A 13,721-nucleotide genomic window follows, 5' to 3' on the forward strand; every position below is an offset into this window, starting at 1 on the left:
GCATTTTTTTCTGGAAAATTTCCAAGATTCAAATAAGACTTCTGTTGATAGGGACATTTAAAACAACAGCCCTTTAATATAATAATTAAAAAAATATATCTAAGCTTGTAGCAGCACAAGTATCAGCAGCATTTTGGACTTTTTTTTTTATTAAAGGCAGTGATTTTTTTCAAACTAAGTTATTTGCAGTGTTATTTTAATTGTTTTTATTCAGTCTATTCCCTCATGTTGTAACTAGCATAAACATGTTATAAAAGTTAGCATATTTTGTTCTCCTAAGCTTAAGCATCTCTCCATTGAACTTGTATAATCCTTTCTAAAGGAGTGATTATTACTGCCACGTGTATATGTAGCACTTGAGCTAGCAAAAAACCAATGTATTAAGTAAAAATCAAAATGTAGTACTTAGCTGCTTCGTATAGCAGCTTTGGGAGGAGGCCTCATTGAAACAGGTACAAGTCTCAATTTAAAATGAATAAAAATGTTGAGAGTCAAAGTGTGAGAATTGTAAACCAGTAAGTTAGGAAGAATCCTCATTATGTTAAGTAATCATGTCTTACAAATATTGTACTGTTATGCTGAAGTGTAGATTTCATTCTCACTCTATTTGCATATTTTTTAGTGCATTAGGCATAACTAAACTGTTTCCAGCCTTAAATACAATGTAGCTGTTTTCATTAGTTTGTTAGCATGTGGCCTCAACATATCATTTATATTAGTTTCAGGATTTCCTGTGAATATCGATAGCTTTTGGAATCTGCTTTCTCCATACCAGTATTAAATAAGCAAGATCCTAGGTCACTGAAACCATATTCACAATGTTCTGAGCCATAGAAAATAAAACCTGATTATAGTTTTACTTTTTAAAAGCTGATATATTAATATATTAAAATTGGAATAGCGATAATGCCTTTATAAATACTTTCTTAGTGTTACTTTTCAGGACTTAAGTGTTGGATGATCTAAGTCAGGTTCTGCTAATAAAGTGGGAAGAGGGCCTGTAAGGGGTGGATAACTACATTTGCTTTGATTTAAAATATTAATTGCAAAATACATCTAGTGCAATTTGATTTTTAACTAGGTCCTACTTGCTAGTTGAGATGGTAGTCTTTTAAGCAGTGCTAATTTTAGCATCTTCAGTAATAACCTGGAAGGGAAGGTTCTAAATGTTTGCAAATAAAATATGGTGGTACTAATTTAGGAGGTGTTGAGAACTTGAGAGTGCAGAGAAGGCTTTGGGGGGCAAGAAGTAAGCATACCGAGACATTTGTTTTGGTAGATAGAAATAGTGTGGTCTGATCGTTCTGGGAAAGAAAAGCTTGCGAAGTGGTAAAAGAGAAAAAGAAAAAAGCTGAGGAAAAAAGTTTATAGGCGTGTAAATGTAGTGAGTATGGTCCCAAGTAGCTGATATGGTTTTGTGTTAGTATTGTAGATGGTAAAAGGGACTAATAGTTCTCATGTCAATAACTTCGGGGACTCATTGGAAACTTTTTAAAGTTTGTATGAAAGTATCAGGACAGAATCTGAACTTCAAAAAATACAAAAAGGAGCTGAATTTGTGACCTTTTTTTTTTTCCCCATAACCTAATCTTGAAAATTCTTATCTCAAACATGGTAGCAGCAAAGCTTAAAAAAACTTGGCTTAGAAATTCCTCACTTATAGTATGTTTTATGTCTTTCAGTCAATATCATGGTCTTAAAATATTTTTGAAAGAGCTGTGGGAATGAGAAATAATTGACAATTTTTGCTGAGTGTTGAATTAGTCTGCAAGGTCCAGAAAGCCTTCATTTAAAAAAATTCCCAATGCTTGAAGAGTAATATTATGATCATAATTAATCAACTTAATTTACAATTAAATTGACTGGGCCTAACATTTTGAAGATCCTGCTGATCTATGGGAACAAGAAATCTGCTGGTCTGATTTCACTGCTTCTCTGGTGACGCTCAGATGGTGAATTCAGTAGGTTTTCTGGACTCGCTTAGTCAGCACAAGCTCTGAAAGTTTCTGCTCATGTCAGTAGCAAGCCACAGAGGAGTGCATGCTGCTGCTGCTCAGAAGAATGAAGAAAGAATTTGAGTAAATTTGATATCTACATAAATTGATAATGTTTTAGAAACACAGAATGCTGAAAAACAGTTGGTCATATGTTACACTGCTACTTCAAACTATAATTTTCCTTTGAGCAGTGTTTACTGAACATTCAGAAATTCAGTTGTGTTCACTGCTCTAATATTTGTGTACTTAAGTAAAGATGTTCTTCCATTTTTAGTTCTGTATATGTAAGAACATACATGCAGAATGATTACAGTAAAATTAAATTAATTTTAGAGTTGACTTTATATGCTTTTTTCTATTGCTGCTTCTACATAGTTCATGCAATACTATTCCTTTTATTAAAATAGTGCACCATCTTTCCTGCCTGAGCAAGTTCAATTATTGACTAAATGTTGGCTGATGTTCCGTTTCCCTTTGAATCTTGCTTATAGCAGAGTGGCGAAAAGATGCTTAACATCTATCCCCAAAGTGATTACAAAGTGTTTTGCAAAGAGTTTCCAGAGACAAGAAAAGTAAAAGCTTTCTGCCTTGGTTTTGTCCATTCTTTAGCCAACACAACAGTTAAGATGCTTCCTCTCTGCACCAATTGCAAAACTTTTTTATTTTGTTTTGTTTTTTCCCTTTACTGTCAAGGCACTTCTTGCCTATGCAGTATGAAGGACTTGTTCTGTATCTCTAGGTTTTGCAATCCCTGTAATTCCAGTTGAGCCTGGATTGTAATATTGAAAGTTCTGACAAAAGAGTAACTCTAGTGTTTTGTTTAATGAAATTAAGGAGTAGTGCAGTGCCTGTAACTGTAGTGTTGAGTTTTTATTTAATGTATAAACTTGCTCTTTCTATAACAGGTAGTTTTATTGGGGGCAAAAAGTGAAGGATCCACTGGCAGACACCAGAATTTTAGAAAAGTAAGTCTTTACTTTTGTTAAATCTTGTTCATCTTATTAGCATGCTTACTGTTATGTTCATAAGTAGTGTATTTTGCCACATCCTTTTTGAAAACACTGAAGTGTTTCCCTTACTTTGTTTTGTTCTGTTTTTTACCACCTTTTTTTTTTTTTTTTTTTTTTTTTCCTTTTCTTATCACCTTCTGGTCTCCAGGATGATGTGCAGGACTTGTAGGGGAAGGGGGTGGGAGGGAGGAGGAACTGCTTGTTTGATAATTTTTAACTTGGACTGTGCTTCAGTGTGGAGCTTAAAATGTTCCTACTCTCTCATTTTATGGAAACAAGAATGTAAAGTCTCACTTCCTTCTTTTTGAAGACACCTTCCAGTGAAGTGCATTGCCTACTCTGTTCTTCAGGCAGTCCACTCTTCACAAAAGCTTTGCAGAATAATTTAGTTGTGTATGAGTCACCCGCGCTGGGAAGTCTTAAACATCAGAAGCACTTCCACAGCTGCACAAATGAAGGATTGTGCAACAAACTTGGAAAAAAAAATATGTCCATCACTAAATATTTTTAAAGTGTTTTATGTGCATGTTTGCATTTCTGCATGAGATGGATAATTAAGTTTCAGACTAAATATTAGCTTTCTGAAACACCTGTCACTTGTTCTTGTGTGTTGCTGTTAGCAACCATCCTAATCTTTTTTTATGTGTCCATTTGGTACACTTGTACAATTCTAAGAGTTACAAATAGCTACTGCTGCTCATATAAATCATTCTTTCATTAAATTGTCTTAGTTTCATATTCATTTAGGTGAATACCCCAGAAGTATCTGTACTGAGGATCATCTTAAACCAGTCACAGTTCATGCTAATTAACATATTATTTGATAGATAGGTTGATAACTACTTAGCAACATGTCAGGTGTATATACTCCAGTGCTTTACATTTTGCTTGAGTTTCCCATTGACTCTAAGGCTGAGTTCTGGATTTGTTTTCATACTCAAAGCTGATCCATGAGTCTGGTTCGGTGTATATAAACAAACCTCATTCTGTCCAGAAATTTCATTTGTCACTGTTTGCCATGTGAGATGCAGCAATACATGGGAGAGCACAGATGTTTCAATTAAATATGAAGCAGACTTCTCAGGTAGTAGCTACAACGCTCGTTTCTTTGAGCACAAATTTGAATCTCATTTTTCCTAATTTTATTCTCTGGTTACAATTTAACACATGGTGTAGGTCAGCATGAAATGGCATCATTGCCAAAAGATGTCTAACCTGGTGATTCACTGCTTCCCCTTCCCTTGTGCCAACGCAGTTTTTGAGCAGCCATATGGTGAAACAAATTTAGTTGATTTAGCTGGATGAAACAATATTTGGGTTAGTTTTAGGCTGGACCAGTTTTAGGCTGTGTTGACTCTGTGATCACAGATACTAATGCTAGCAGAAGAGAGGGGAATTTAATACGGGTGTGGAAATGAGTGCTCGAAGTAATGATCAAAGGGTAACATTATGAAAAGATTCAGCTTGACCAAGAAGTTTGGTAAAAGTGCTTACAAATATAAACAACTGTTAGGGTGTGAAGTGCCTACTATCTGTAGCCATGTAGTTACCTGCATGGTTTATGTATATATTGGTCTTGCTATCTTACGTGTGGTAATACTTCACCTGCAGACTGATTCAGAGTAAGTACTTAAGACTGTTTCTCCTGCATCCTAGTTGAGTACCCTGTCCATGAGTTAGGAGTGAATCCCTGTCTCCTGTTTAAAAAAAAACAAAACCAAAAAAACCCACAACAAGAACAAAAAAAAGCCAACTTGACGTCATTGAGTTGTCTGGCATGGCATGCTGCTTTCCCTCTGCCCCTTCCACCCCTTTTTAATGTGCACATAACTGAGAACCGGTAAAATGTTTCTTGATGTCTGGATCTGGTAGGTAATAGTAAGTTAAAGAAACAGTATCTTAAAGTAATAAGTTGTTGATATGAAATTGTTGGTTGTTCCTTAAAAGGTAAGGCGGATTATAAATCAAGCAAAACTTATTTAAGACTCATAGCTATCTCCTTAAAATTTGTCCTAAATAGACTGTAAAGGCATTGGGTTCAGAAATAACTTGTATAACTTCTCACAGACCCTCTTAGCCATCTGTTGATGACTTGGATTTCTGAAGATTTGAGAGTGCAATAGTGCAATATGTAAAAAAGTATAAGTGTTCATTTGGATATAAAAGCTAATAAATCTCCATTGGGTAGATTTTTCTGGTCTAGGATAGAATTTTAGAAAGATTCATTTGTGTGAATTTCAAAACTGCTTTTTAGCTCCATTTCCCACCTCGCAACACACACGTGCATGCTAAAAGTCTGGCAGTTAAAGTGCTCACCTAACATGCAGGTTCATGTTTTTCTGCAAGACTAGTTGTCGTGGATAGCTAAGTGTTTGTTTTTGTTGCAGTAATAACAATTGCGGAGTCTCATTTTCTAAATTTAAACATTTTGTATGGAATGGAAGAATTTACTTGGTGTTATCTTGCTTTGTGTAATAATTATGTCTGTTGAATTTGGTAATTAATTTTCTCCAGGACAGTTTTTAAAAATTAGTTACTGGCTGGGGGTAAACCACAACAACTTTCTTTATCTAGACGTTCTTCCTTCTTGTTATTGGGGTAGAGGAGAAATAATGTTTAACTCTTTGATCTGTCTTGTTTTTCAGTGAATTTTCATTTATATTTTTCAGTGTAGGAATAGTGTTTAATTTTTCCTCTTTGGTTAGATTTATTAGTATTCTTGGTATTATTTATGCTCAGAGGAAAATGTGACAAACCATTTTAGACAAATTATTTAAACTAATATCTGTATCTGATACGACACATTTAAAAGTGCTAATGCTCTGTTTCATAAATATGCGTATTTGTAATTGGGTGAATCATTTCAAAGTGTTTTTAACTCCAGGACAGATATTGTGGTACCATATTTTAAAGGTTTTTCTCCTTAAGTTTCTGTTGATATTGAGAAATCAAGTGAAGATTTTTTTTTTTCCCGGGTAACTTTATTCTGTAAAAAAATCATTATTTTGTATGAAGCAGATAATTTTCTGGGATAATTAGTGATATCCAGTGTGAATTTAAACTTTTGAGCATGTCTGTGTGGTATTTTTTCTCCTTTTGAACTTCTGAAAAAACCCTGTCTGTCACCTAACTTCTCAGTTCCATATAAGAGGCTAGAGGAAGGAAGCTGGGATTTTGTTTATTGTAAAATATACCAAGTTTAGATGCCTCTTGTGAGAGCAAATAGCAGAGTCTCCAGATGTTACACATCAGTTTTGAATTGTAACACCAGCAGGTTAGCTTCTCTTGATTAAAACTTACGTTGTGAAGTACTGAGTTTTTTTGTTAAGCACCATTTAAGGGGGCAGTAGGTGTATTTTTCAGCTAGGCTTGATCATGAGCTAAATTGTATTTTAGATGTGCAAACACAACACAATGCATACGCTTAAGTCAAGGAGGGAGCTGTGGGCCCATCTCCATGATGAGGAAGAGGAAGGGGAAGGAGATGCGGACTCCAAAGAAGAGTGGAGGACTGGTAGCAGAACAGCTGGTCAAGCAGAGATCAGCCCAGGTGATCTGGAACAGGGGAGCGGTGGGCAGGGATGTTTCCTCTAACCATGAGATAGATGGAAATTGCAAACTGCATTCAGTCCCAAATTACAGAGGAAAGTTCTCTCCTGATGGTAGGAGAAGCTAAGACATGAATAATGCAGGAGGGAATTGCATTTTCATCTAACCCTCATCATGCATGTTTCTGTGAGGATATTATTTACAGTGACTTTTCACCAGACTTGTCAGAGCAGCTTGCTTAGGTCCGTTACTTTTCAGGGGATAGACAAGGACACATCTGCGTGACAAACTATTTCTAAGAACATAACCTCTTTTAGCCTCTGTGATTGCTTTGTTTTCTCCAACTCAGGGTGGTCTGTAGGCTCTTCCAACTGCTGCTGTATATTTGGACTATGTCCAAATAGGTTTGTGGGCAAATAGTATGCACTCTTTAAAGTGATGTGATAACTCAACTAAATCTGTGATATCACTGACCACTACCACAGCAAGCCTCCTACCGGGCAGTTCGTCTCTGCTATAGACTGCTTGGGCTTATCCTCTTTCCCAAAAGTCCCTCAGGAACAGACTTGAGACTAGATGAGTTACTCTGATAATGGGAACCCACACCACCAGTCATCTGTCCTACTGCCGTTTCTTCATTATAGGGCACACAGATGTGTCCTTGTCTACTCCCTGCAAAGGTAACAGACCTAAGCAAGCTGCTCTACCAGAGCAGGCTACTTGTGTCCACTCACAAATTTTCCTATTAAAAGCCCAACTGGGATCAAATTGTGTGGTTGCCTGCACTAAAAGCAGCCCTCTCCTACTCTGTTTTCCTGCGAACCAGGTGAAGATGTACACCTTCTGTTACAGTGTGTTTATCTACAGCAAATGACATTTCTGGGATGTGTTAGCTCTTCTGCACAAGTACAGACCAAGATTACACTTGGTTTGTTGGTATGGTAGAGAAAAGATCACAATATGTGACTATTCCCTGCTGATAAAATAACCTTTTCGGCTGCAAAGTTTGGGCAGCATTTCTTGAAATTCCTTTTGGCCCTATCTTCTGATATTTTTGTTTAGTTTGCTTTTTTTTTATTTTGAGGTAGAAAAATGAGATACACCTATGTCAGTTTTAAAAACAGTATTTTAACAACCTTTGATTGTTGTGAGAAGGGATCAGTCAGTCATTACCCTAATTTACTGTCTGTTGGTGTGTATATCATTGCAAGCAAATGAGCAAGTATCTTGAAACCTGCCAGCTTGTTCTATTAGGCCAGACTGTATCTGATTAGAGAGCAGGTTATGGTTTACCTGTTTAAACACCTCTTGGTGTCTACAAAAGTCTGTGGTTACTAGAGAGGAACTAAACCAAAATAAATTCTTCCCCTTCTCCCCTCTACCCTAGCTCTAGCTAAAGAGGTAAATGGTTGGGCTGGGGGTAAATCTATGAAGCAAAGAGCAAAATGGAAAACATGAGTGACAGTGATGTGCTATTCTGGGAATAAGAGAACGGATCTCTGCTTGCCCATTATGGTGGCATGTCCCAGTAGAGTAAAACCCCAGAAGCTCATAATCTGAGTTACCAGAAGCAAATGTTTCTTTGCTCCTGGAAGGGAGTATCAAGAAGGTTTATAGTTATCCTCAGAATCTGTGTAATGAATAGGGCTTTTGGTGCTGTGCTTATGTTGGGAGTCAAGTTCTGGCTCAGCTGTGTGCTCACTGTGATTTTTCTGCTCCTTGGCTTGCTTACGGTGGTACGTAACTAGTGTTAGAGCTCTACTGGGGCATCAGGTGCTGTGGAAGCACAGGCTGATGTGCTGTGATTTTTGATTCTTTAAACAAGATCTTCACTAAAGCTAATCCTCAGTGATTATAATAACTAGTTTGTTACCCTGGCAAAATAGGATTATGGCACAGAGATCAGGTTGTATTAAAGAAGTTAATCTGTTTCTGTTTGAAGAAACTGTAGTGTTGGAAAACTGTATTGTTTCCTATATTTTTCCTGTGATATTTCCTGGGTGAAATTATTTGTCTTAATAATACATGTCACCTCACATGAATTCTGAGGGCTGTAATGTCATGAAAATATTACTTATAAAAATCAAGAAATTTTTATAACAATCTTTTTTTATAATATAAGGGCAATGCTGATTCTTCATCAAAAATATTTAGCAATGTTACCATTAAGGTGAAGTGCTGGAGATACAAGGGTTTCAGTCACTGACTACATACAAAACTAGTACAGGCAAGGCATTGACTATTGTCCCATCTGTTTTTCAGTCCAGCCCTGACTGAACATCTGTCATGAGCAAGACCATAGTGTAATTTCACAGTTTGTTTAATCTTTGAATTTGTTTCTAAGATTTAATACTGTCAACATGCATACCAGTATTGACGATAAAATTGGACTGAAGTTACTGAAATTCTTTTAGTCTAAAACTTGGAATGTTTTATCAGATGGGGTGAACTTTTCACCATTACCTTAGATGGGATTGTGGCTTTTTACCCTATGACTTATTCAGAACCTTGTTTCTTTGGCCAAGCAATAACTTGGCACCCCATAACTTACTGCTTCTCCCTGAGTGATAAGTCAGCATAGTACAGAAGTTGCCGTGTTGCTAGTTTTTGTGATTTTTGCTACAGATTGAGCAATGTTGTGTATTAATAGTTTATATATCCATGGCAGCAGCTAAGATTTTTGATTGAGGACCTTGGCTTTCTTAAACATTTTAAAGTTTCTAGCTTGCTTCATTGCAGAAAAGTTTGAAAACATGCACTGAATATGTACAAAAGACGTAGTATCTAGAGACACATACACAGAAATTACTGTATTAAGAAAAACCTCATGAATTGTGGAGACAGCCCCATGACCTTTGAACACTTGTGGCTGACAGTGCTGGCGTGTAGGCGTCTTAACTTTTCTACTGGCTTTCACACACATGCCATTTCTACTGAGTTAAGAGATCTATGTGGTTTTGGTTACAAAAGCTTTTCCACTGTGATTAGCTTTCCTTTTGGTTTGGTTTAAGCTTGCTTATGTTCATTTATGATATAAACATATTCCTTTCCTCTTCATCTTAAAATCCCTTTTTGAAATATCCTCAAAACCTTCTTTCTTTTTAAATTCTGTTTTAGACACTATCAAATGTGGATCTGTGCTTAAGTCCTGTGGTGTTTGTCTTAAGTGCTTAATTGTGATTTTAAAAAAAAATGCACCTCTGCATACTGCAGAGATGAGGTCTAAAATTTTCCTCATTAGAACACTGTTAGGAACTGGGTGAGAGTTGGCAGAGTTGTTCAACTCCAAGCAGTTTAAAAACACAGGTTTCATGTTGCAGTTTCTGTATCCTAGACTTCCATGGGACTCTTTGTCACTATTAATGTTTGCACTTGTCAAACGAACAAAACAGAGTAGGAGAGGAGGCTGTAAGCACCTAAAAAAGTAGGTCAATGGGCCAGCAGGTTATTTGGCCAGAAAAGAGTGAGTGGTTTCATTGAATCATGCTGTAATTGTTTTTCTGCTGTTGGCAGATTGTTCTGCTGTGCTTTAACTTCCTAGGTTAATATTTGCATCTGTATTTTAATGACTTAGAGCCTCTGTTAGATGCAGGGGAAGGAGAAACTTAGTTTTTCTAATCAAATAAGAGATAATTCTGGTGTTTTCCATAAAATCCATTAATGAATATTAAGAGCAGCATAAGCTTAGGTTTTAGATCACAGCCTCCTTTTTAGAATTTAATATGCTGTAAAATTTTTTGGAAGTGGTACAAGTAATACATTTTATTTTCAGAACAGGAAGGCAGGCAGAGAGAAATGGGATAAAGACAGGAGAAAAAACTGATTTCATGTAACTTAAAAATGTAGAAAATAGCATAGTTCAAGGGAAGAAACTGTATAAATGAAAAGTAATGGTATAAAGAGACTGGAAGTTGGTGATCACATACTGGTGCTGAATTTTTTTATGGAAAAAGTGCATTTGGGAAATAGGTTTGGAATACATACTTGAAAGTGTTTTTTGAAGTGGGTGTTGAAAGAAGAGGTTAATGGTTGTATCTGAGGAAGTAGCAATAATGCAGCTGGGCAACTTTGCTAGTTGCCAGCAGCAGCATTCTACACGTTCTGGAGTCCTGAGAGTTGGTAATTTTGGAGACTGGGAGATGAAAAGATGAAACTGAGAAAGCCAGTGGAGGCTCAAGTAAGAGTTTCAGCAGAAAAGGTGTTGAAATAATGGTATAAAGATGTGTTTTGAAGGTCACAAGTGAAAGTGAAGATGGTGTGGGAGATACCAAATTCAAAAATAAAAATTACATCAAGATTAAAGATTGGCGTAAATTGATAGCTTAAAGCAGAGATGAAATTGCTTCAGAGTATGCATTTTTATCAAGAAGAGCTTTAAAGCAAGGTGAATTCAGATTGTGAAATACTTGGGATATTTTTAGTAAGCAGAATATCGTATTTATAAATTACTCTTGTTGGAATGATTACTTCTGTTTTATTTTTTTAAAAAAGTGATCATTTTAAAACTCCTTGATTATAAAATTTGCCATTTTTATTTTTTTACAGTTCAGAATTTAATACTTTTCTGCAGAAGAGGATACATCTGACTCCACATTGTTCTTCAGAGGAACCAGGTTTCATCATTAAACCTCACACTTTAACAAGTCCCAAAGCGTAAAAGGTAAAATTGTGTTCTTACAAGGTTGCTGTGGCTTTCAGTCATCAACGCTGAAGGGCCAAGTAGCAGTGTTAAGTATTGTCTTTTGTTCTCCAGAACGTGACTGAATTTGATTCTTACAAATAGACACAGTCCTTGATTTCTGTAGTGTTTGCTTTAAACTTGACTGGTTTCATTGGAAGCATCTCTGCAATGTTACTGATTGGCATGTATAAGCACTGAGAATGCTTAGTGTATTGCAAATTTGAATGCAAAGACGGAAAGGTCAGACCTTGAAGAGAGAAACAAATGCACTACAAGTGCATTTCCTGTAGTCTTTAAGTTCTTTTAACTATTTGTCATGGATACCAAATCAAAGTTGCTAGTTCTGATGTAGGACCTCTATACTGTAACAAGTGGATGATTTTGTTGAATTCTAGAAATTGAGTGCTTTGATCAAGTGAAAATGCTGACTTTTAAATTCTGATTCTGCATAATGAAGATACCAGTTGTCACAGGTGAAAATTTTTTGTATTTAGCTGTGCATGTATTTTTCTTTTGCAGATTAATGGAACAATATATCATTTGTCCTACAGAATTTCTGTCCTACAGAATTTCTGTCCTACAGATCTCTATAGTGTTGGTACCAAATTAATTTAAAAATTAACAGAGCTAAAAACGTACCAAATTAGTACATACCAAATTAGTACAAATAGTATGTACCAAATACCGTATCTACTTAACAACTGGGATACAATTTTCTTGGAACATTCTGGAGACTGACTGGACCACAAAGTTGCAGCTGCCATATTTCTTGTGGGTTAACGCTGCAAGTTTCACTGGATTTGGCACTTTCAGAAACAAGCAAATCCTTCCTTCTCAGAAACTATGAGTCGCTAAAGTGACTAAACCCAGCTTGTTTGAAATAAAAGCAATGTGTTTTTACTATTAAGTTTATAATATAGTAAAAATTCCTGAAGATCTGCAAGTTCAGCTCATATCAAACTCCTTGCTGCGTGCAGTTGTTCCTCAATCACTAACAATGTTACAATCCTGCTGCTCCCTTTGAGCAGTCTCTGACAGATCTGACTTTACTATATCATGGAGAAAGGTTTAATAGCATTGTTTTATGTTTATATAAACATTTCGGCCTTTCCATACAGTCGTGCAATTTTTGGGTACCTAAAAGTAGGTACTTGTTGAATTAAGTACTTACATTAATTTTATATTCCTTCTCCCACTATTAATGTTTTATTCACATTCTTTATTCAAAATCATATGTACACCTGAAAAAACAAAAACTTCCTACTGAACCTTTGTAATGAACAAGTGACTGTTTTATGAAATGGCCAGGTTAACTATAGCTTTCTCACAGTATGGAGATCACATTCTAATAGGTATCTTACTGTCATTATTTCACATGTCTAATTAACAGTGTGCTCAAGGAAAACATATAGTTAGAAGCAAATAATAGCTGTAAAATACTATATCCCAAATGCTTTCTGTTTGCACAATTTCTAAATGGAGTGTATTACTCCTGAGGAGTGTACTCTACGTCTGTTCAACCTGCAAAATTATTAGAGCCTTTTAGGTAAAAGTTCAAATAAAAATGAAAAGCTGTATCTGAATTCAGAGTCAGGAAAAGGGTTTGCATTAGTTTAGTTCAGACTTATTTATAGTGACATTTAATAAAACAATGTTCTCTTGAACTCTGCGTCATGTAAAATGAGATACTAAAGTCCAGGTTATGATGGTAATGGAGACTTTATTAGATAAGGTGGGAGTACAGAGCAGAAGGTTGGAAGACGGGAAGATTAAGAGCAGCTTATAGAGTAAATGAAAGCTTCAGTATGCTCTAGTGAAGAACATGTTTGTTCCTCCAGAGTCACATTTTGATGTTTTTTCTTCTCTTATAGGCAAACGTACAAATGTCTACCACAAGACTAAAGTGTGATATGTTATGTTTTTTACCATAAGCACCCATAAAATGAGCTCCATTGCAGACAGGTATGTTAATAGATAGTAAGAGTTCTGGGGGAATTACTGTTCAATGCTTTCTTTAATAATCTTTTCTTATGGTTAATATAAAGAGAGTAGTAAGTTATGCAAAAAATAAAAGGAATGAGGTTTTGGCTATTTTTGACAGTTATTTTGATAGTTGTTAGATGTGTTGTTTTGTAGCAATTGAAGTAGTGATTTTTATTGTTGGAGATGAGTCTTAAAATGCATTATTTGTTTTCAGCCATGGAACAGCATCTGTGCAATTTGAGTTGTTTTTTAATATTTACTTGAATACTTTTTTTTTTTAGCACTTCAGTATTTGATTAAGGAAAACAAATACATTTGAACAATTAGTGGTGTTGCGGATGATAGTAAAGTGACCTGCTAACCTATTTCAAGGGAAAAGTAATAGGCTGAGACATGCTTTCTACTTGATTTCTTGAGCTGGACTTTCTTAGCAGCTTAGGTGAACATCTGTCCTTGATGCTCTGTGTATTACCATTTTTGAGGCTTCAGGAAATGAAACTT

The 13,721-nt window shown here is 35.8% G+C and overlaps 1 protein-coding gene across 19 annotated transcripts in view; it reads left to right on the top strand.

Annotated features, from left to right (window-relative positions):
* CLOCK (clock circadian regulator) overlaps positions 1-13,721 on the top strand; it is a 67,285-nt gene that overhangs the window by 21,175 nt on the left and 32,389 nt on the right. For 11 of the 19 annotated variants that reach the window (XM_075752133.1, XM_075752137.1, XM_075752134.1 and 8 more), the window contains exons 4-6: positions 2,903-2,962; positions 11,102-11,216; positions 13,109-13,199. In XM_075752133.1, coding sequence (XP_075608248.1) covers positions 13,153-13,199 — 47 coding nt within the window. In that variant the 5' untranslated portion in view covers positions 2,903-2,962; positions 11,102-11,216; positions 13,109-13,152. The remainder of the gene's footprint in view (positions 1-2,902; positions 2,963-11,101; positions 11,217-13,108; positions 13,200-13,721) is intronic. The other 8 variants (XM_075752143.1, XM_075752130.1, XM_075752140.1 and 5 more) reach the window with 1 other exon arrangement.

This window comes from Balearica regulorum, chromosome 4, assembly GCF_011004875.1.
Source record: "Balearica regulorum gibbericeps isolate bBalReg1 chromosome 4, bBalReg1.pri, whole genome shotgun sequence".
Lineage (NCBI taxonomy): Eukaryota > Metazoa > Chordata > Aves > Gruiformes > Gruidae > Balearica > Balearica regulorum.